The sequence below is a fragment of the Schistocerca nitens genome, chromosome 2, assembly GCF_023898315.1.
Source record: "Schistocerca nitens isolate TAMUIC-IGC-003100 chromosome 2, iqSchNite1.1, whole genome shotgun sequence".
Taxonomy (NCBI): domain Eukaryota; kingdom Metazoa; phylum Arthropoda; class Insecta; order Orthoptera; family Acrididae; genus Schistocerca; species Schistocerca nitens.
In genome coordinates this window covers 129,137,126-129,159,974 of record NC_064615.1, presented here as the reverse complement: position 1 = coordinate 129,159,974, position 22,849 = coordinate 129,137,126, and the positions used below count along the sequence as shown (strand labels likewise).

Here is a 22,849-nt window from a genome sequence, read left to right as displayed (position 1 = left end):
CACATTTCAAGTAAGCTAAGCAAAATATCTCTGGAACACAATGTTACTGTCATGAGCACAAACATCTCACCACCTATGTTTCTATAATCCCTCAGTGTTTTAATGCTACAGACACCTGCCCATAACACAACCCTTCTGACATAGATAATAATGGAATTACTAAGATATGGGATATTTTCCTGTTTAATTTTAATGTTAAGACACAGATGCCCCAAATCAGAGTAACATGTTTGTGGGGTATAGACTGGCTGGTTCTAGTTACCCCAAATTTTAAGGTAAATGGGTCAATATGAATAGAATTTTTTTATTTGCATTTTTCTTTACCTCAGACATTAAGAGAGCTTTTCAAATGGAGCATTTCAAATAGAAACTTTCATTCTGTAGAAAAAAAATACTTTAAAGGTTACCTTTAATAAAACAAACAGTAGGATTTAAGTAAAAAGGATTAAGTTCATTGGTATAAAATTGTGACCCCGTTACCCCACACTTTCTTAAATATTATCTTTCCAAGATAAATACAGCTGTCTGATAAAGCGTCTAATAGAACTACTTACCTATACCTTCCTTCCAAATTTCAAAAAATAATTTATGAGCACTTAGACTTTTTGTGAAAGGGGGTTGGTGTACTTTAGGTCTAAGTGTAACAGTGTACTGAAGCTGAAGGCTTGGCTGTGCTGCTTTTGAACACATGGAGGAAGAGCTAGTATAGTCTTTTCATTTTACTGTTGGTGTAGCCACTTCATTCTTGTGCTTTGATCAATGTTTGCTTTCTTTGAAAGTGAAGCTTATGAGTTAAGTATATATTTACAAATTTAATGAGACGTTCCATCTACAAGTTTCTTAATCCAACCTTTTTGACCAAGGATTCTACATCTGCAGAAATGGCTTTAATACCGATTTCAGTTTACTTGCAAATCTTTGGAGGCACTTACGGTAATTCAGCTGTAAGATCCCATAAATAACTGTCCTCTAAAATGCATACTACTGATTTTGGCATTTCTAGTTTTGATGTAAATTATTTTTCAAGGCTGTACTAGCAATTGTATTTTTCCGTATCTTTGAGCGACTTATGATACTGGTAGTCTAATATTACTTATTTTAATTTTTTTATTGTAGTTTTAACACACAGCCATAGCATGTTAAGCATTGTTAGTGAAAAACAGAATTAGGAAACACAACAAGAAAGTAAAGAACAGCACACAAAATTTACTTTCTTCAACACACAAAAGTGCAAGAGCTGAACTTTATCAATGACATAGTATACATAATGGATAAAACTGTCAATTCTGTCCATACCTCATTCCCTTCCCCTTATGAGCCACCACTCACTAAACAATATACTGTAGTAATTTATGCTTATTTTGTGTAAAACTGACTTTGATTTTATTTGTAGCATAAATTAAGAAGTACGCCCTATGTAATAGTAAAAAATTTTTTAAGAGCATAAGTGCAGTAAAATAATTGTATCCTTGGGAATGGTTTGAGGAGAGTTTTAAAGAAATAAATTATGATTTATTAAAAACTGTATATATTTAAATCTTAAATAGTTTAAATATTTTAAAATCAGTACATTTTGTAGAATAGACATCAATAAATTATATGTAATACATTATTTTGGACGATTTTTTTTTACAAAAGAAATCATGTAGTATTGTATCTGCTTGATAAAATGCCATTGAAAATATCTATGATGCACATATTCTTTGTATAAATGATGATTCAGATCAGAAAATGAGAAATGAGTGTTTATGGACATTACATTGCTGGCTACTCTGAAGTATGGGATAAAGTAACAATGATATGCTAATATATGTATTGTTGACACTTATTACTTACACTTATATTTAACTATCTCTATATGGATATATTTGTTTCCTGTGCAGTTTAGAACAGTTCCATTTACATCATACTGGACACATTTTCAATTCAGTCAACATACGTCACTCTTCAGTCTATCAGCCACATGGCTACATTCTCCCCAAAATTAAAGGGAACATTCATTCATTGCAAACCGTCCTGGTTATCCATTCTTCAGTACAAATGTTACAACTAATTCGTTGTTTGATGCACTCAAGACATGACACTGGTATCTCAGTTATAACCCAAATTTGTACTTAAAGTCTCAGTACATGCCACAACTGTGTTTCCTACATATTTAGTGTTGTGGTTCAGCTGAACTTTTGTTTTGCAGTGACACACTTCCACTAGTAGTAGCATCACTGTTCAAAGTATTCTTCAGACTAGAACCCATTTCAGTATCCAGCAAATCATTACTTTCTGATGTGGCAGGTGTGTCTAACTCTTCCAACAAAATGTCAGTGAGATTTCCATTCTCTTCCACTAACTCACTGGGAACACTTTCAACATCTGTGGAGTATTCTGTAGTTGATGTGACTGTCACATCATCAGTAGTTGTTGACAAATCTGTTGTTGTAGGAATATCAGCTTTTGTTAGGAACAGGACATGGTCAATGTAGTACATTGTTCCCAAATTGTAAACAAATACTTCACTTTCCACAATATTTGCATCATTCACAGTGATGTTATCTGCAATAAAAAGAGTTAAGTGTATTTCAAAAACATTGCTTTGAGTAATGTAGTACAACGATAATGAAACATGATAGCTGACAAAAAAGGGCATTTAACTACAAATAGCGTACTGAAATTCCAAAAAAGTGGAAATGTGTTGATAAATGAGGTGTGTAATAGGTAGTTACCAAAAACTAAGTGCAAAAAATGTCCAAAAAATGTCCAAAAAATGCAATCAAGCAAAGGGCAGTGGGGCATTCATTCAGTGTTATTTTCTTTCAGTAGCAAAGATCCACCTGACATCCTGGGCTACCAAAATAAGTAGATATTAAAATAAAATTGATATATGAATTTATTCCACTGACAGACTACTAAGAAATACATGTATTTATAAATACATGGAGAGGACTCAAAATTTAGTAGTTTGTTTACTGGCTTATTTTGGTATGCAAACGCCATGTGGAGAAATTTTTATTTTCTTCTCAATTACACATAAATAACTGTTCCCAGTGCACTACTATGCAAACAAAAACAGCATTTCCAATTTTTTGGATGAATGTTGTACATTCTATGTTTTCACATTTTAGTTTATGTAATACAGATATTAATTTTAAATTCATTAAAGCTCTACCTTTTAATAAACTTTGAACAATCTAACAAATAATTCAAGTAGGTACCTATAAGGTAGGTAGTACTTTGAACACTCTCACTGGCTCAGCCATTAGACAATCATATAAAAAATGCATTAACTTCATTGGTTAGAAGATCAGTTTTTTTGTGTACCTATCAATTGCTCCTTGCTTCAGCTATATATATGAAGTGATTACCTGTACACCTTTCATTATTTATATTCTATCCAGGACTTTTTCCTGTCACTTTATCTTGCTTTTAGAAACTTAAAAATATTTTTCAGTGGCTTCTGTACCTGATACGATCATGGCTGAAGTTTCTTTCAAGATATCAAACAATATTGTCCTTAGAGAAGATCAGAATGTGAACACACACACACACACACACACACACACACACACACACAAATGAGTACTGTGTGCTGCAAAAACTTAATTTATCATCAGCCTTATTGGCTTTGTACTATTAATTATCTAATTTTTGTATGTGCTCTGTTGTACATTAAATAAACATTCTAAGCACAAGAGAATCTTTTGTACAAACATTAAGTAATTATGAAAGTTTTAAAATTAAAGTAAAAACTTTGCAAGCAGCAAATTAAAGAGAAAATATTGTGCTGCCAAGAATGGAATAATGTGAATTTAAGTGTACTTGGCATAACACTGAACAAAAACTATACATCTTATCTTGTTAGTAGAGGTAACTGTGCATGGCAAAGTGCTGTGTTGAAATAGTTTTGTTACTTTAACTACATATATTGCACTGAATACTATCTCTGAACTCGTTTTGACTCTCTGAATCATAATCACATTTTAAACACACAAAGTTAAAGGATCAAGAGGAGCATACATTACTCTTTTAAACCAGCAGCTGGATTATTTTTAACTTTCAAAGAAAAATAGGTCAAAAGAATCAGATCATAAATACATATGATGGCACAAAAGTGAATATTTCTTCTTGCTGGTACCACTGTCTATTCTAAATATGAAGTAGAGTTTCTTTCATCAGTTCAAGTAGTTGTATCCAACACATCTGGAACATCCTTAACCACAACAAAAATTAAATTAGTAATAACAAACAGACTGCCAAAATCTTCAATTAATATTTCCAAAGTGCGTCTTAGCAGATAGGCTGCAGATCAGACCTGCAAGAAGTGATGGACATTCTCGAACAGCAAGCTCCAGCTACTTTTGATGAAATAATGTTACCTCCTACAACCACCAGAGAACAAAAGAACAGCACTGTCTTATTAAAAATTAAACAAGCTACTGAAACACTGCTCCAGTAAAATGTGTAGAATACTGAGCTACATCCTCAACTCAGCAGTGTGCCAAGGTATATTCTCAGAGTGTATGAAATGTGCCACAGTAAACGCTCTTCAAAAAAGGGGAGATGCCTTACATGTGAATAATTACAAACTAATTTAACTTCTTACAGGGTTTTCAAAAGTATTTGAAAAGTAGTTACATGTTAGGATTGTTAAAGATCTTGAACTGTTCAGCATTTTAAGTAAAAGAGAATTAGGTTCCCAAAAGTATATGATGACTAAACAGGCAATATTTACATTTGTGGAAGTTATCTTTTAGTCCCCAAACAATAACAGTTCACCAGTGAATATCTGGTGTGATCTGACTAAAGCACTGGATTGTATGGGTCACCAATTGCTATTAGAGAAAGCACACTAGTCTGGCATTAGGTGCCCATTAGGTGACACATTGAAATTCTATCTTACTAAAAAGAAGCAGAAAGTGATTTTGGGAGCTTTGGATTGCAGATTGAGAGTAGGTGTCACATCAGACTGTGGTGTTAGTGATCACAGAGTCCTGCAGTGTTCACTCTGCATCCTTTACTGTTTCTGATTTGTACTAATGATCTTCCTGCAGCTGTGAATAGCATTGAGTGGAAATTTACCATGTTTGCAGATGACATCAGCATCATAACATAAAATTGCCAAACAATCACCAACAACAATGTATCAAACATCTTTACTCAATTTAATATCAGTTCCCTTTAAGCTAACATAATTTTTATGCAGTTTAGATCATGTCACAAAAACCCAGAGGAATAAGAGACACTCAATAACCCGCAGTTTCAGAGAGTTGATAGTGCCAAGTCCCTGGGCACTCAGACTGAAAGCTATATCACCTCCATTAAACTGTGAAGAGATTGAGCTCAGTAGCTCTGAAATTAAGAATCCTCCCACGTATTGGAAACCAAACAATTTAAAGGCAGCTTAATTTGCTTGTGTGCACCCTGTCAGGTCATATGGAATTAACATCGGGGGGGGGGGGGGGGGTGATTATTGTCATCTGTAGGGTAAGTTCAAGAACCTCCCATCATAAATTATAAAGGGCAGTCAAATGAAAATGAGACAGATGGAAAAAGTAAGTAAACTATTTATTATTTCAATAGCAATCACTATAACTTAACACATTTATCCCAATGTGAGACAAGATGGTGAAAGCCTTTGTGAGAAAATGTTTTCAGTTGTCTATGGAACCAGGATTACACCCAAGCATGAACCTCTTCATCTGAAGTAGATCAATGGCCACAAATGTCCTTCAGGGCTCCAAAATTAGTGGAATCATATGGGGAGAGTTTGAGACTGTATGGAGGAGTGTAAGGGCTTTCCAGCAAAACTTCTGCTGCATGCTCAAAACAACCTTGGCAAAATGTGGGCCAGCATTTTGTTGGCAGGTTGTTTTGACTATGCTGAAGAATCTTCACTGGGAAGCCCTCACATATCACCCACACAGGTCTTATCTCTCCCAATGCTATTTCCACATTTTTGGAGACCCAAGAAAAGATATTTGTGTCCATTTATTTGCTTTGGATAACGAGGTACACTCCTGTGTTCAATCATTGTTCCACAGACAACTACAATCTTTTTCCAGGAAGGTACTGTCTCATAGTCGGATAAATTTGATAACATTTATGGTGATTTATTTTGAAATAGTAAATTGGATACTTACTTTTTCCCAATGTTCTCATTTTCATTTGACTTATCCCTCATATTTACCTAGCTAGTAACATTCACCCCTATTTCAATGTATCTTTCTCTAATATACTTTGTTATAAAGTATTCCACTCTTTTTGAAAACTCGGCAATTCGTATGTGTGACACTAGACATAGGAATGACACACACATTATCAATTAAGAAATCTGTCCCTAGTGCAGAGAGGTGCTTAGTATGCTGGTGCAAGGATTATCAGTCTTCTTCCCATTGAACACAAAAACTTCAGAAATAGTTAACACCTTTTCAGAACTAAACTGCACCATTTTCTCTTGAATCACTCAATCTACTCTGCTGATGAACTTGTGAATAAAAGCCTATTAGATGAGATATAGGCAAAAAGCTTCACGATTTTCAAATGTTGACGCAAGTGTTCCATGTAGGTTAGGTTATTCTCTTTCAGTCATTGTGTAGTGATGGTATGTATTTTTATTGTATATGTACTGCTGAAATGATTTGAGCAATAGTATGACAACAACTATCCCTGTTCTAAACAAATCATTATTGAAGAGTCAAGATGAGAATGATTTGTTGTTTTATTTGTTATAATGTAGTGTCTGTTGAAGGAAGGAAGGAAGATTAGGGTTTAACACCCTGTCGACAATGAGGTCGTTAGAGATGGAGCACAAGCTCTGATTGTATCAAGGATGGGGATGAAATTGGCCATTCTATTTTAAAGGCAACATCCCAACATTTGCATGGAATATGTTTGAGAAATCGTGGAAAAGTTAAATCTGAATAACTGGATGTAAATTTGAACCATAGCCTCCCAAATGTTAGTTCAGTGTGCTAACCACTGTTCCACTTCACTTTGTAGTATCTGTTGAGCAGTAAATTGAAAAATAATGTTAATATATGCCATCATGATCTTAACATACTCTGCATCAATGATGAACTCACCTCTGTATGTATCCATGGAACATTAAGTAAGTAAATAAATAAATAAGTAAGTAAATAAATAAGTAAGTAAATAAATAAGTAAGTAAATAAATAAGTAAGTAAATAAATAAGTAAGTAAATAAGTAAGTAAATAAATAAGTAAACCCATCACCATTAAATTAGCTAAAACTGAAGTGAAACCTATATTTTTCCTCAGATTTTAGAATGCTTAATAGTATCTGATGTGTTGTCAATGTATAGTAGTATGTAATAGGTACAGTTACCATAAAAAAAAGGCTATGCAAGTAGGTGCACAATACAGGAAGTTAATATGCTTTGGCACCAAAGTCCAGAATTTACCTTCATGTCTTCTGATGTGCAGTGTCTTATTCCCCAAAGTAAGGAACTGTTTACCATCAGTGAGATCTCTTTTGTAAAGTCTGCCCTTTACAAAGTGATTGAGCAGAACCTGAAATCCATCTCCAGTTGAAAGATAGTTGTTTGGCATTTTATCAATTCCCAGACGTTCAAATGCTTCATCAGTTGGTACAAAGAATGTGTATCCTGAAAAAATAAATAAATAAAATTTTGATGCATTGATAATTGAAAATTTTCACTTATTTTGATTTCAGTTTTTTGTGTTATTCATGCATTTGGGGCATGTGTTCTGTAGTGGCAAATATTTTGTACATCAAGAAATCTGTATCTGGGTAGCTGAAAAAATGATGTCATACCTAATTTCCATAAACAATCATTTCAAAAATTAAATTAAAAAGTAAACATCAAAATATTTGTGACAGAAGCAGCACTTGTTTAAATGAGAACAATTATAAGAATGTGGAAAAGGTATCTCAGCAATACAATGTTGACTGCACTAAAGCATTGTATGTAGTTTTCTTTACAGTTGCGATATACTTTCCCCAGGACCATTTTATATAAGTTTGAAGAAAGCTTCCTTTCATCAGACAAAGTGGAAATACTGTCTTAAGCCAGTCACCTTTTCCCCGTCACCCATCTAGCAATAACCTTTCAGATATATTCAGCTGCATCTTCTATTTTCAAGATCTCTGGCATGATTAGAGTGTGCTGTATTTCACCCAAGTGGATTTTCTTGAACCAATGCTGACCTGCTGAGGAAAGATACTTTTGTTTCTTCTTTTGTTCCTTTTAATATCTCCTAAGATCCTGCAACATCTTGTACATTTGTTTTTTATCCATTTTGTAAATAGGAGCGACTTCATCTTTTCCAGTTATGTGGAAAAAGTGCGAAATACCAAGGCATCCAGATGAATAGAAGCTGCGGTGGCACCAGAACATGGATAAATGAACCAAAAATTTCAGTTGTGGCTATTTTCAGTTGTAATTTTCACACTGTGTTGGCCTGCGGACAAGACTGCTAGCACACGGACACACAATACAGTCAAATGAAATAATTATCTGTGACAGTGCCACTAAAGTCAGTAACTATTTATTTGGCTGAAATTTGCTGCAACAGGAATACATTAAATCCAAAAATTAACATTCTGCTTAAGTCTTTTCAGTGACCTAGGGATTCCTATATTCAAGTTCAAATACATTTTCTTGTCTGCTAATGGTATCTGCATTTAATAGTAAGAGTGAATTCAAGATGAAGTGAAAATAATTATATGTGGGCTTTGGCTCTCTAGCTATGGTTTGCTATAGAACTTTTTATTCATGTGTAAAATGTTGTATAGGTCACCAGCAGGAAAGTAAAAAAGTACCTTACTATAGTCGAGATGGCATAAGAAGGTCCCTGACAGGTTGCAGTGCTGTTGCAAACTTTCACCTATGAAGTACTAATGCCTGCAGGTAAAGGCAGTAGCCATCTTACAGAGATCTGTGACAACACTGCAGCATTGCCATGAACACATTTACGAACTTGCATTACCTTATTGTTAACGTAGGCCAGAAAGCTGCTGCACCAGCCACTGCAACTGTCAGGGATCTATTTACACCAGATAAACTATAGTCAATAGTTCTATAATTTATCAGAATATCTGGACTCAAGTATGTAACTTTCTAGCACTAATGTTCATGTTACACAGGTCTTTACTTTTTCAGCATTTATACAGCCATAAAAGTTCTTCAAGACCAGTGAAGTCGCATACATAAATGCTTAGTTTGATGTACAAGTTCAAAACAGCATTGGAGTTTTGTTAGATGAAGAGTAGTAGCATTTTTCAAAGTTTCTGCTCTTCTACTAATACCAGCATATACGAGGGCTATCCACAAAGTACATTACGTTTTGGAATTAAAAATAAATAAAGTATTGGAAATTTTTTTTTATTATATACAGATGAAAGCCACACTTAAATACTACTTTTCTACATAGTTGCCATTTAAATTAAGGCACTTATCTTAGCGATGGATGAGCTTGGAAATTCCTTTGTCATAAAATTCGGCCGCCTGCGCCTTCAACCACGTGGTTACCTCTTCTTGAAGCTGTGCGTAGTCATCAAAACGCTGCATAGCCAACCACTTCTTCATTGCTGGGAATAAGTGGAAGTCGCTCGGTGCCAGGTCGGGACTGTACGGCGGATGAGGAAACAACTCCCACTTAAAAGATTCGAGAACTTCACGAGTGGCATTTGCTGTGTGGGCCCGGGCGTTGTCGTGAATCAGCAAGATCTTTGAGCCCAACTTTCCCCTGCACTTGTTTTGTATTGCTCTTCTGAGGTTGTGCAGAGTTTAGCAATACCTTTGAGAGTTGATTGTAGTGCCTCTTTCCATCCAGGAAATCCACAAAAATCACACCTTTTTTGTCCCAAAAGACAGTCGCCATCACCTTCCTTGCCGACATTGTCTGCATGCATTTCTTGGGTTTTTGGGGGGAATTTGTGTGCCCCCACTGCATTGACTGCAATTTTGTCTCGCAGTTCACATGCTTAATCCATGTTTTGTCACCAGTAACGATGCAATCGAGTAATGAGTCGCCATCTTTCTCGTAAGCATCCAAAAACGTTAACGCCGCAGCCATTCGCTGATTTTTGTGAATCTCTGTCGAGATTTTTGGTATCCATCTTGCACAAAACTTGTGGTAACCAAGCTTTTCGGTAATGATTTCGTGCAACCAACTTCGTGAAATTTGTCGAAAACTCAGAGCGTTCCGTTATTGTGAAATTATGGTTTTCACGGACCGCGGCATCGACTTTTTCGACAAGTTTGGCAGTCACTATGGTGGGTCTTCCATTTCGCTCTTCATCGTGAACGTTAGTTCAGCCATTTTTAAATTTTTTGACCCATTGACGCACTCCACATTCAGTGATTATGTTGTCCCCATACACTTCACAAAGCTGCTGATAGATTTCTATCGGTGCACAGTTTTTTGCAGTCAGAAACCTTACTACAGCACGCACTTCACACTTTGCGGCATTTTCAATTAACGCTGACATTTCAAACTGTCACAGTAACTCAACGGAGTACAGCATGAACCTCTCACTAGCACGGCAGGATGCCAACTGAGCGGCGGAATGCCATGACACCAAGATGGCCGCGCTAGCCCCGCCCCTAATGGACACAAACGAAAACGTAATGTAGTTTTGTGGATAGCCCTCGTACATAAAATTAGTAAGATGGCCAAGAGAAAAGTTGATCACCCAATGGCACAACACACAGCTGAGCACAATGAGCAACAAGCTCAATTTCAGTGGCTGTTTCACAACCTGGGCCATCTGGATCCTCCTCTCCATCACCAATTTTTCTGAACTACGCAGATGGGAATTATCCTTACAACTCATCCTTCACTCCTGTAACCCTGATGATCTCAACCTCTGTTAACTGAATGCCTACATAACCTCCACCCAAATGTATCCCCTTCCTCTGTCCAATCACCTCTACCCAACTCATGTCTCCACATCACTTTCATCATGAACTGCATATCATCGCCTACAGTTTCTGTGCATCACATGTCTAGCATGTACACCTGCCACCCCTCCCTCCCACATTCCTAGCCAGCAAACCATTTCCTCCCTTTGAGCCACTAACTACTGACCCCCAACCCCTCCTCCTGCCTCTCCCACCATCTACCCTCCATATCCAACCTGACAACCCACACCCCAACCACTCCACCCACCAAACTCCAATTATAACATAGTGTTGTCCAGCCAGCACTATGTAAGGGCATAGTCATGTGTGTGCACATGCATTTGTACTCATGAGAAAGCGCTGATTCCCAAAAGCTACCAAGTTTTCTCTCACTTTTGTGAGTTCCTGTCAATGATTAAACACTTATGGTACTAACCTTGATGTTTTGGTGTGTTTAAATAGAAATTAAGTTGAAAGTAAAACAGCAGTGTAGATTTTCATTACACTGTCCAGCCATCTAGTACTTGATTGGCCCTTCCTTCTGGTGGAACACAATCTGACTTTCATTATTCATTTGGACTTCCTGTCATCTGTCATTCTCTCCATATGTCCTGACCTGCATATTCTTTGAGATTTAATAAATTTCGCTATATCTTTCACTTGTATAAGCTGTCTTAGTTCATTATTCTACATCTCTCTCCAATCCTCTGCGTCTCTCATGGGCCCATAAATTTTTTGTCGGGTTTTCCTTTCAAATACAGTTAGGTTGCTCATATTTGCTTTTGTCATTGTCCACATTTCTGACTCATACATAATGACTGGTTGCACAAGAGAACAGTTTATTTTTTTGGCTTTTCTTGTAATCAGAGAAATCTTGAACAACTAAGTTTGTGTAACAGACTGTTTCCTTCTTGTATCCTTTCTTTAACAAACTACAGCTTAATATTAAGACTGTTTAAGAGAACACCTAAATAATGGAAGCAGTTGACAGCTTTAAAACATTTATTAGATGGCTTCAAGCCATACAGTGGTGATCTTGCCTGAGAATTGGACATTACCATGTTTTTGGCCTTGTCCTCATGTACCATAAGTCCAGTTTTTGCTCCTTTTGCTTACACTGTTTTAGTAGCTTTTATCATTATTGTTCCTCTCGTGTCTGTCTTTTGTGTCAGAATATGCAATGCTAAGTTGAACAGGACTGCAGAAAGAGCATCACCCTGTTTCACTTCATCTATAAAGTTAAAGCTCTTGGAACTTTGTTCTTCACTTACTTTTGCCATTGTGTCCTTTATTGTTAACTCAACTAATCTTCTTAGCTTGTCAGACACACCCAGTTCTTTTAGTACTTTATACAATGCTGGCCTTTGTGAAGCACTTGCTTAGAATCAACAAACAGGAAGTGGAGATCTGGTCAGAACTGCTGCTATTTTGGCAGGAAACCACACTGGTATTCTCCCTTTCTTATTTATAGAGCATATTATTCCAGTTTTCAAGTCCTCAGGCATATATTATTTATCAGTGCATGTATTTCAGATATTTGAGGATGACTCCCAGCAATTTTTTTTGTTTATATATCACTGATTCCACCTCCTGCATTGTTAGTCTGTTTCCTTCTTCCCTTCCATATTCTCTTGCCTCTTTATTCTCCTCCTGTTTATGTGGATTTCTTGATACCTGGTCTGAGTTTGTACTAAGCATATCATCAAAATATGCAGCCCTTCTCTGCAGTATTTTTTGGTCATCTCTGATCATCTTACAATTTCTATTTTTACAAGCATTTGCTGTTGGTGGAAAATTTCCAGACTTAATTTTCATGTTTCATTCTGTTCCTCGAAATTTTGTTTTCAGCCATTCCTTTTTCTTTTTCTTGCATATCCTATGGGCATTAGACCTTAATTCAAAAAAGTGAGAGATTGATACACTTAAGACATGTAGTCAATTGTAAGAGTCTATAAATAGGTGTCAGTGTTCATGCCAACCAGTTAGCACGAGTTAGGTTGCAATTCATTACATTTCAGTTTACACACACACACACACACACACACACACACACACAAAACACTTTTCCAACATGAAAATAAATAAATATTAACAGTTGAAGAAAAAGTTTAACTAAAACATATTTGTGAGAGGTTGTCAGGAAGTTTTAATAACAAACTATAAAAATGTAAAGTTAGAAAATTAAGTTTTTGTTTGTTCACTGGTGCACAACTGCAACATTTCCACTGCTGTCGAAAATAAGCTGCTGCACAATACCCTACTTATCAATGGGTTTCACATCTTTGTTTTGGTTCTTATGCTACCATACTGTGGCACAGGTATTTCAATGTTTACTAGGATTGCATGTGTTCCTGCATAGAAACAACAAAATTATGTAAATCTATTTTTTTTTTTGAAGTGAGAATTAAAATTTTATGACTACCCCTCATAATTGCCTACCACAGTAGTAAACGCAAGGTAAGGAGGATACTGCAGAAAGAACTTTGAGAACAACGGTGATTTTCTCTGAATCAACAATTCAGTTAAGTGAACTATATCTGTATATCTCACTTTTACATGAATTTATATTTAGTGCATAAAAATTCAGAGCTCTCTAAATAAACTGCACAAATAAAATACACATTCTTGGGGGTTATAGAAATTTGTGTCTGCATGAACCTTTGCATTTGGTGACCTTCATCCCTTTAATAGCAATGGATTCTTTATGTCCCACATCTTTGGTGGCACCTTTGAAAAAAAAAGTGTGTAGTCACAAAACTTAATTTTTTGTTTGTCAGTAGCACTGTTTGTAGTCTAACAGACTGATTACTCACTGCAGCTATCTAAAAATGTATTCATTATTACTTTGCTACACTATTTGTATGACTTTGCACACAATGGTAAGGAGAAGTGGGCTACTGAGTGGTGTCACAACTCTCATCATAGGAAAGCTGGACAGGAGCTGAAAAGATTAGCAAACAAGTTATCACAGGAAACAGAAGATTTACTTAAATTTTATTTTTGCAGGTTTATGAAGACACATTACAAACAATACTGCAAGAAAGAGTCCCGCTTTCAATGTCAAAAAGGACAAGGCTCTCTGATCTAAAGCATGAATGGTGGCATCTGAGCCAAGACTAGGCAGCTAGCATCACAGAGCAAAATGGCTCTGAGTGTGAGTGGGCTGTGTGGCTGCCACCGGCCATCCTATATATGTGGCAGAGGGCACTTTTAGTCTAGAGCTGCTGGAGGTGTGACTCAGTGCGCGTGTGCCATTGGGTCTGCCAGATGCTGCACGACCACTGTCTGTGACTGACAAACTTGCGATTGCATTGCCAACTTTGACACCAGTAGGCTGGTATCAGTATATGATACCACAACCACCATATGCTTAATACACTTCCATGTTATCAAGTTTAGGGAATTTTGAATGACTGACTGATGTGGCTGAATACAGTAACTGGTAAAACTATTGCATTATCGATCTATGTCTTCCAACCCCATCTACTATTGTTCGTAGACGGATTCATTTGGACCTTGCTACAGTTAATGTTTCTGCTTGCTACTAGAGAACCCACCTCCTCGGGAGTCACTTCTGCTTTCCTAACATGTTTTGCAGGTGTTGCTGAAAATTCCTTACTTTCTTCTGTAGGTTTCACCCACAACTCAGTCCCTTACAAGACCTGAATGAAGATGACTGCTAACTTGGAGAGATGTGTGTTGTGGTACTGTGCTAAGAATGTCCCAGCAGTTTTAATGTTATCACATTCTACATTTTCTAGCCATTCTGTTTATGTATATGGTTTAGATGACAATGATGATTTTACATAGGGGACCTTAGAGTTCCATCTAACTAAAAATGTACAAGAAAAAAACACCGCATGCATTGCATGTATTCTGCCATTTAAGTGACTGTTTCTGGGTGTGTAGTGCACATCTGACCTATCCAGGGTTATTTTAGAAGTCCCCAGTATATAGTGCATGTCAAGGATTCTACAGTTGAGCTCATAACACAATGTCAGTTGTTTTTACCATCCACTTGGCTCCAGACAATGGACATGCTGCAAAGTGGCAGCTAATGCATTGAGACTCCACAATTGATGCTAGCTGTCTTCTCGAATTTTGCCCATCTCTGAAAAACTGAACATAGTCTGGTATACTAAGAAACAGATGACTGCTCATATGAGCAGTGATCTGCACCTCAAAGGAACCATTGATCTTGTATGATTCTAGGACCTGGGATAACCTCTTCCATCGAGTTGACAATGCCCCCCCCTCCCCTTCCAAGGACACAAACTGAGCACATGTTTGCTATGTTTAACTCCCACAGTGCTATTTTCCTAAGAGTAATTCATGCAAAAGATCTGAGCTGGTTACAGCTTCAGCAGTATCATATCCCCTGTGGCTGCCTGGATGTCAATAAACAACAACCACTGGTTGAACAAGGGAAGTGGAGCCTGGTGCCTCTGTCTCTGTATCAATATCATAATAGAAGCAGCTATTAAGGTCTGAAATGTGTTTGGAACAACAGGAGACTGTTCTACAACTACTTGGTCAGCACAATTAGCTGCTGTCATATAAACCTGGTCAACAGATGGTAATAAAGTTTCCAGCAGTCCAGGAACAGCAATCATCTCCTTTAAGATCCTACACCAGTGAGAATCCCTAGCCATATTTGCTGATGAGAGCTAGAAGGGAGCTTGCAATGACAAAAATAAATAATTAATTACATTAAACACTGTAATAAACTAGATGCTGAATGCTCGCACACTGCAGCACTCTAGAAACTGAATAGTACAATGCATGAACTTCATACTACAGCAGCCAGGGCTTTTATTTTACATCATCATCATCATCATCATCATCATCATCATCATCATCCTCTAATGTTATAAAATGACATTACCTGAACCAGTGATGTGTGGAGCCAGATCAGCCAAATTTACAAATCTGGTAATGTGTGTAAATTGCTCTTTTTCCTCCAGTGCAAGAAATGCATGTGACAAAAACTGGGAGCCAAACCATGGGAAGGCAAGGAGAGGTGGCGTTTCTTTATCCCTATTTTCCATGTGAAGTCGCTGCACTACTCCATCATTAACAAATAAAACTTCTCCAATGAACATTATATTTCCACCAGACACAGGAGTATCACCATTTACAATAGCTGCTCCATTCACAGAAAGTCCAGAATTTGCTGAAAGAAAGTAAATCATATGTAAATATCATAATATACAATAACAAATTGCTCACGTACATAATATCTATCTATCTATCTATCTATCTATCTATCTATCTATCTCTCACTCTCTCTCTCTCTCTCTCAGAACAAGTAACACTAGCTGTACATCAGTTAAAGAAATGAAAGTCACCTGTACCAGAATGCATGAAGGCAGAAGTTATGAAGCACTGGAGGGCAAGACTGCACCTTACTTGGCAAATATGTTGCAATGGATAAACACATATCAATGGAAATCAGCACAGATCCTCACTCTTAATAAAGGGGGTGGTAAGGATTCCACATTGGTGATGTCCTACCAAACAATATGCATTTTGATTAACCTGGAAAAGTGCAAGAAAGATTGCTGTCCAAGAGACTAAAGTAGCTAAGAGAAGAGAGGGGGTGCAATGAAAATCATTATCAGTTTCAGGAAGAGAAATTAATGGAAGTGTGATCAATCAGGCATTGAATATTATAAAAGAAGCAACATATATGTACACTGAGGGATCACTGTGTACTCTGTACACTGGTGGAAGTCACAGGGGCATTTGGTAATCTGTAGTGGCCTGCTTCATTCTCACAGGTGTGTGGTTTGCAACAGTTAAAGGTACTATTTCAGGAATGGCCAGGTCAGACTTTATTTCACAGGTAATGTTATATGGTCCACTTTATTCTTAGTCTCAGACCATACTCAGCATATCTGTATAGGATTAAACAATGGAACAATGTGTGTGACTACAGACAGCTTGGATCACCAGAGCATATCACCATCGAATTTGCAATGCACGGATATATAAAAAACTGAAGTAGTTTGTGTGTGTGTGTGGGGGGGGGGGACAAAGAAATAGAAGAAAGAGTTAGAATATTTTCAGGTATGTTCAACAATGTAAGCCAGAAGGTGTCACCACAGTAGTTAGAATTTTATCTGTCAGAGACACATGGAAACCATAAAGATGGAACTCAGCTGATGTCACAAGAATAACAGGAAGAGGAAAGACAGCATGAACTGACAAGAAGGGACAGAAGAGCAGCTGCAGAACAAGGAAACAGGAAGGATCAGTTTAGATAATAGAATGCTAATCTGAGTGCAACAAAAATAATCTAAGAACTTTGTGGGTGTATGCATGATGTCACAGGAGCAGAACAAGTAATAGACTAAATAATTTTCAAGGGTAACAGAATCTATTGATGGATGTAGATAAACAATATTTTTCTGATTCAGCATTACTTACATATCCCAGGAAACCTTGTATGGTGTAAAATGTTAGAATTCCTTCAAAAGATAACCTTAAGTAACATCAAATAGAAGTAGCAACACTTAGATGTGCAAGATTGCTCTAGGTTTAGATATAGTTTCAATTTAGTTTAATATAAACAATTTATAATGTGCCTCTTCAAGGAAATTACCAATACATTATGCCACAATTTTATGTAACAGCAGAGAATTTATTCTAAAATTACAATATACCATTCTTTTTCTTTAGTAGTTAGCAAGATTTGCCATAGCCACTTATTAGAAAACATTTCATGTGATGGCAATAAGTAAATAAATAATACATAAAGTGACACACATGGTCTAGCATACACACTTTATGAGAAGATGTATTATTTTTGTTCATACTGTAATTCCTTGCTTTTAATTAGTAGTAACTAGGAATAAAACAAATTATTTGACAGTGTATTGTATAAATGTTGAGAGATCTCATATACTGGCAATGATACTTATGAAAGTAAGTTTAACAGATTACTGTATCATCTTATCATTCACCTCCATTTTAACTGCCTTTGAAGTGATCAAACGCATGCATTGCAGTAAAGGTAACTGGATAAATCATTCTTGCATTTAGTGGTAACTGGTGCATTTTTTAATTGTTTTGTAAGATTTGTTGGCTACATTAATTGTCTAACAACAGGTGGTTTCTAAGTAGTGGCTCATATAAAATTTGCTATGAAGCATTTTTGTAAGACCACAGTAGAATCAACTAGGAAGTTACAATCCTTATACTTATTCATGGTAGTGGCAAACAAAGTTTCTCTTATATTAATTCATGTTCTGGCCAATGTCAGTGACCATGATGCTGCTTAACGTAAGTGGAAGGATGAATAAAATGACTTTGGCATGGAGAAATTCCTACAATATGTATTTTATTTTTAAAGAAATGTATCATTACACACAATTTTCATAAGTATTATTTGTAAAAAGTGTTAGCAAAAGTGATACATTTATAAACTAGTTGTTTGTAAAAAAATAAATAAATAAGGAAGAAGAAAGAAAAATAATTTACTTACGTTCTTTAGAAAAGTGAATTTCACGCCCTCCCAATGTTACTGCTGTTTGCCCATCTTTTATCTTATTTTGACGTAGGTTCCCTTTCACAAAGTGGTTGATCATGATACTTTCTGTGAATTCTGGCACAGAGAAGGGATAAAACCCCCAGTCAATAGGATGCCACCTTTGGAAAGCATTGTCGATTGGCACAAACACTGTGTACTCTTCACCTGTAATGGACAATGTGTTAAGAACAATTGACATGTGTATTTACAAATTATTACTGGTAATTATGATTTACACAAAAACTGCTATTTTGTTGACTGTAAGACACAAAACAATGAAATTTAAATACTGATGACTATAAAATGATTTGTGCACTACTTCCTTTTTTTAGTATCAGCAATATTATTCTATCTGTGTGATGTGGGTCTTACTTTCTAGCCCAAGTGCAGAACAGGCCTAGTGATTGACAAATTCCCCATAGTTGTGAGCTACATACACAAGACAACAATGAATAAAAGCTTAGTAATATTCCTGTTATGATTGGTTGATTGGATGATCAAAGGGACCAGACTACTAGGTTATCAGTCCTTTTCTCCTCAGATAGACAGGTCTACATGACCATAGACCAGACATGGTCTACCACAAAAACCGAGGGGAAGAAAACTTTAAGGTCTACCAATGGTCAATGAAGGCTAGACAAGGAACAAAAAAGAAGAGGGGATATAGGAAGAAAGGCAGGCAAGGTGAAGTAGCTGGAAGCCCACAGAATTAGAATGCAATGATGAGATTATATAGCCCCTACTTGCAGGCCACCCCCCACCCCTGCCCATCACTTACCAGAGGTAACCCACTCAGAAACTGCCTAGGAAAGACTGGCAACACAGACAGGGAAAGAGAAGCACAGATAGACATAAGACTAACATGCTGAACAGACCATGCGAGAGAGGCAGGAATAGTAAAAGAGCAGACAGGGCGAGGGCTGAGGTGGGTCACCAAGACAGTTGCAGCCTGGTCTGGATAGAGGAGGTACCAGAGTGTTCTGCCAACCCCTCAGTGGGCTGATATGGTGAAGTGGGCCTTCCTTAAGTGGTAACAGGCCCCCTTCACAAATAAAACAAAACTAAGTCAGCCACTGAGGCATCACCTCATAACACTAGGCATAGCAACTCTGGGAGATTAAGACTCCACTGGAGGATGGCTGGGTTGGGACAGTTTACAAAATGTTGACCACCGCCAAACAAGAACCACAATGACAGTTGGGTGGGTCCTTGTGAAGGACGAGATGACCATGGGTCAGCCAAGTATGGCAAATGTGGAGCCAGCAATAGCCCTGGTGTCCACAAAGGGCTGGGGTCCAGTTTGCTGGAAACAAAGTCTCCTGAAGGGCAAAGCAGGAGTCCATGAAGGGACCAAGGAGGCAGATTATGCCCTATGGTCACCTGCTGCCACTAGCTGAGGGCCTCGGGAGGTTCCAGAGTTGCTGCTTCAGCCACATGAGTGGAGCAGGTGGGATATGGTTGTGTGGAGTCCACCAAAATCTCTACTACTACTACTAATCTTTTCTCTCCTTGGAGGATTCCGAGGGCTTCTCTGAATCAGTTTCAGGCAATGATGGTGATCATGAATCCCTGTGACCAGCACCCTGTGGTGGGTCCTTCAGTCAGTGGCTGGCATACAGTTGTAGACCAACAGAATCCTTGGAAGGAAGTGTCCCAAGGAAGGAGAACTGTCTGCAGTTGGGAGGTGGGGCCAATATCCCCACTGGGAGGGAAGCCAACAATCCCAAAGTGGTTGTGGAGGGAGCAGCAAGAGGAAAGCCCCCAAACCATCAGGGAGGGGGGTGGGGGAGGGGGCAGACAAGATTGAGCAGCCCTGTGGACCCACTGTATGAGGTGTAATGAGTAGTAGTACCATCACCAAATGGAGCGACATCACTGTAGCTGTAGCATATGACACTGTCATACATGCTGGTTGCAACTACTCATCCTTCTTCCTGGCCTCTTGACAAGTTAGTTTGACCACAGTCTTATTTTCTTCTCTTTCTGGAAAATGGCACAATTTGGTGAGCGGGAAGAATGGTGCTTTTCACAGTTAACGCAGATGGGAAGAGTGGTACAAGTGGTATTTGCATGCAGTGGTTACCCACAATCTAAACAGATGGAGCTAATGTTGCAGCACAAAGACATGTGTCTGAATTTCAAACACCTGAAACACCACATGGGGGGGGGGGGGGGGGCATATGGTTTCACCTCACATCAGTATACCATCATCTTGACCTTTCCAGGCAATGAATCACCCTCAAAGGCCAAGACGAAGGCACCAGTAGCAACTCTGTTGTCCTCTGACTGCCCATGGACACGACAGACAATGCCATCACTCCAGGTTGACATGTAAGCTCATGATCACATTGCAAGAGCAGGTCTCTGTGAAAAATGATGCCCTGAACTGTATTTAGACTATTATGGGGAGTGACAGTTACCAGTAGGTCACCCGATTTCTTAGAAGTGAGCAGCACTCTTGACTGGGCAGGGGATCCTTTTTTGATAAAAATTGACCCACTTTTCATTTTAGGAATGGCTGCAACTTCCTCAAACTTGTCTTCTATGTTCTCCACTAATAATAAGGGCTTTGTGGTGAAGAAAGAATCCTCATCAGCCCTTGTGTAAACCAAGTATTGCAGGGAATATTTCTCTGTGTGCTACTTAGCTCATGCTCCCCTCACATCATAGCAGGGGATGGAACATTGCATGGTTTATCTATCTGCATCAAATGAAGACTTTCCTTCCATAGAGACTGTTAGGGCCATATGACCACCAGCAGGAGATAACTTCATCCACTTCATCTGTGGCTCATTCGCCATGGTGCTACCCACTCCAAACGGGGGCTCTTTCCATGGGCGCCACCCAGTGTCAGCAAGAGCTACCTGGCCAGTAATCCATTGCTCAGAGTCCCCATGCCACAATCATGATGAGCACATACTACATGGCATACATGGGAAGTTTTCAGCTCAGGTATCAACTGCATGATCCCTACATGGTCAGGGGGGCCACCACCATGCAGGTACTTTATGACCGCCCCCACAATGGCATGGATAAAATGGGTGACCTTCCCTGCATGTTCTGCACTTTTGGAGAATTTTGAAAATTGGTGGTAGGTTAAACCCAACAACAGGCCCATCCATTTACTGAATGAAAAGTTGTAGAAAACACTGGGCATGGAAACTTTAGTCCCTGATCATAAGGCATGTCCAACCAGTGTCTACACTAAGAAAACCATCTAATGGGGAGGCAGAGGAGGAAAGGGATAGTGGAAGTATAAGCTTGCATCATGGAAAGGAAGTAATGCTGAAAAGACTGCGGCCCTGTGGTAGCCAAGGATATTCTCACGGAAGATTTAGCAGCAATGTTTTTTTCCCAGTGGAAAACAACATTCTTTAAGCAGGGCACAGGATAGATTTATGAATGGATTTTTAAATTTAGTATCTTATAATATTTCAATAATTGTACATATTTTAAATATATATCTGTTTATTTGCATATAAAAACTGTAGATGCCACCAGTAGTAGATTTATTCATAGATAGGATAATGGTAGTATTTAACATCTCTGTGTACATTTTATTGCCAAACACTTCAACATGTATTTCACGTAACAACCACAAGAGTAACATCAAACATTATGGCTGAAAGAGATTCTAGAGTGGACACTACATATTATCCTGATTAGAAGCTTCTGCACAACAAATGCTTTCCCCTCAATCATGAGTTATCCCCAGAAAATCTTGTCTTAAGACATTAGTAAAAGAAAATTGGGAAAGTTAAGTCAACTTCCAGACATTTTCATTCTCCACAATCTTATATTACCCATCATCCAAAAGCTGCAGGATGTAGATATTTAAGAATATCTGTAATCTGTGACTTCCAGTTCAGGCTCTTATCAGTATGAATACCTAAAAATTTAGAATACCCTGTTACATTTATTGATTTACCTCCATGCATTCTTTGTGATGATGTGGTCAGATCACCTACAATATTGAATTGTATATACTGTAAATATATAAAGCTGCAACCTGTCACTTTTTTGAATAGGTAATGCATCAAAGCATGTTCCATCTTCGTGTCACAGAGCCAGCAACCAGCAATATGCAAGAAAGTTATTTAACTTCCAGAAAACCATCAGAAGATGAACCTGAAAAGGTCTGAAAACCATTTCATGGAATAATAAATACCTATTCAAAAAAGTGACTGGTTGCAGTTTTATGTATTTATGTTCCGTTAACAGTCATCTGTAATGGATAAGCTTAATCTGTATGTAGTGTATCTTATCTAAATGCAGTGACAGTCCATTTGCAGAGAACCAATTATTAAATTTCAAGAAATTTTTATATTTTAAAGAGTCACTTCATTAGTCTTTATTTATTACTTGTATTATCAGCAAAGGGAGTTATTCCTGCTTTTTGGATACGTGATAGAAGAAAGCAACTGACAGTGCCCCACTGCAG

The 22,849-nt window shown here is 37.7% G+C and overlaps 1 protein-coding gene across 1 annotated transcript in view; it reads right to left on the bottom strand.

The window, feature by feature from the left end:
- Window positions 1-1,586: 1,586 nt before the first annotated feature.
- The window catches only part of LOC126235822 (transforming growth factor-beta-induced protein ig-h3), a 307,809-nt gene continuing 286,546 nt past the window's right edge, over window positions 1,587-22,849 (bottom strand). Inside the window, exons 4-7 of the mRNA XM_049944672.1 lie at window positions 18,364-18,573; window positions 15,763-16,050; window positions 7,413-7,616; window positions 1,587-2,547 (exon numbers count right to left, since the gene is read on the bottom strand). Of these exons, the coding sequence (XP_049800629.1) occupies window positions 2,156-2,547; window positions 7,413-7,616; window positions 15,763-16,050; window positions 18,364-18,573 (1,094 nt within the window). The 3' untranslated portion in view covers window positions 1,587-2,155. The remainder of the gene's footprint in view (window positions 2,548-7,412; window positions 7,617-15,762; window positions 16,051-18,363; window positions 18,574-22,849) is intronic.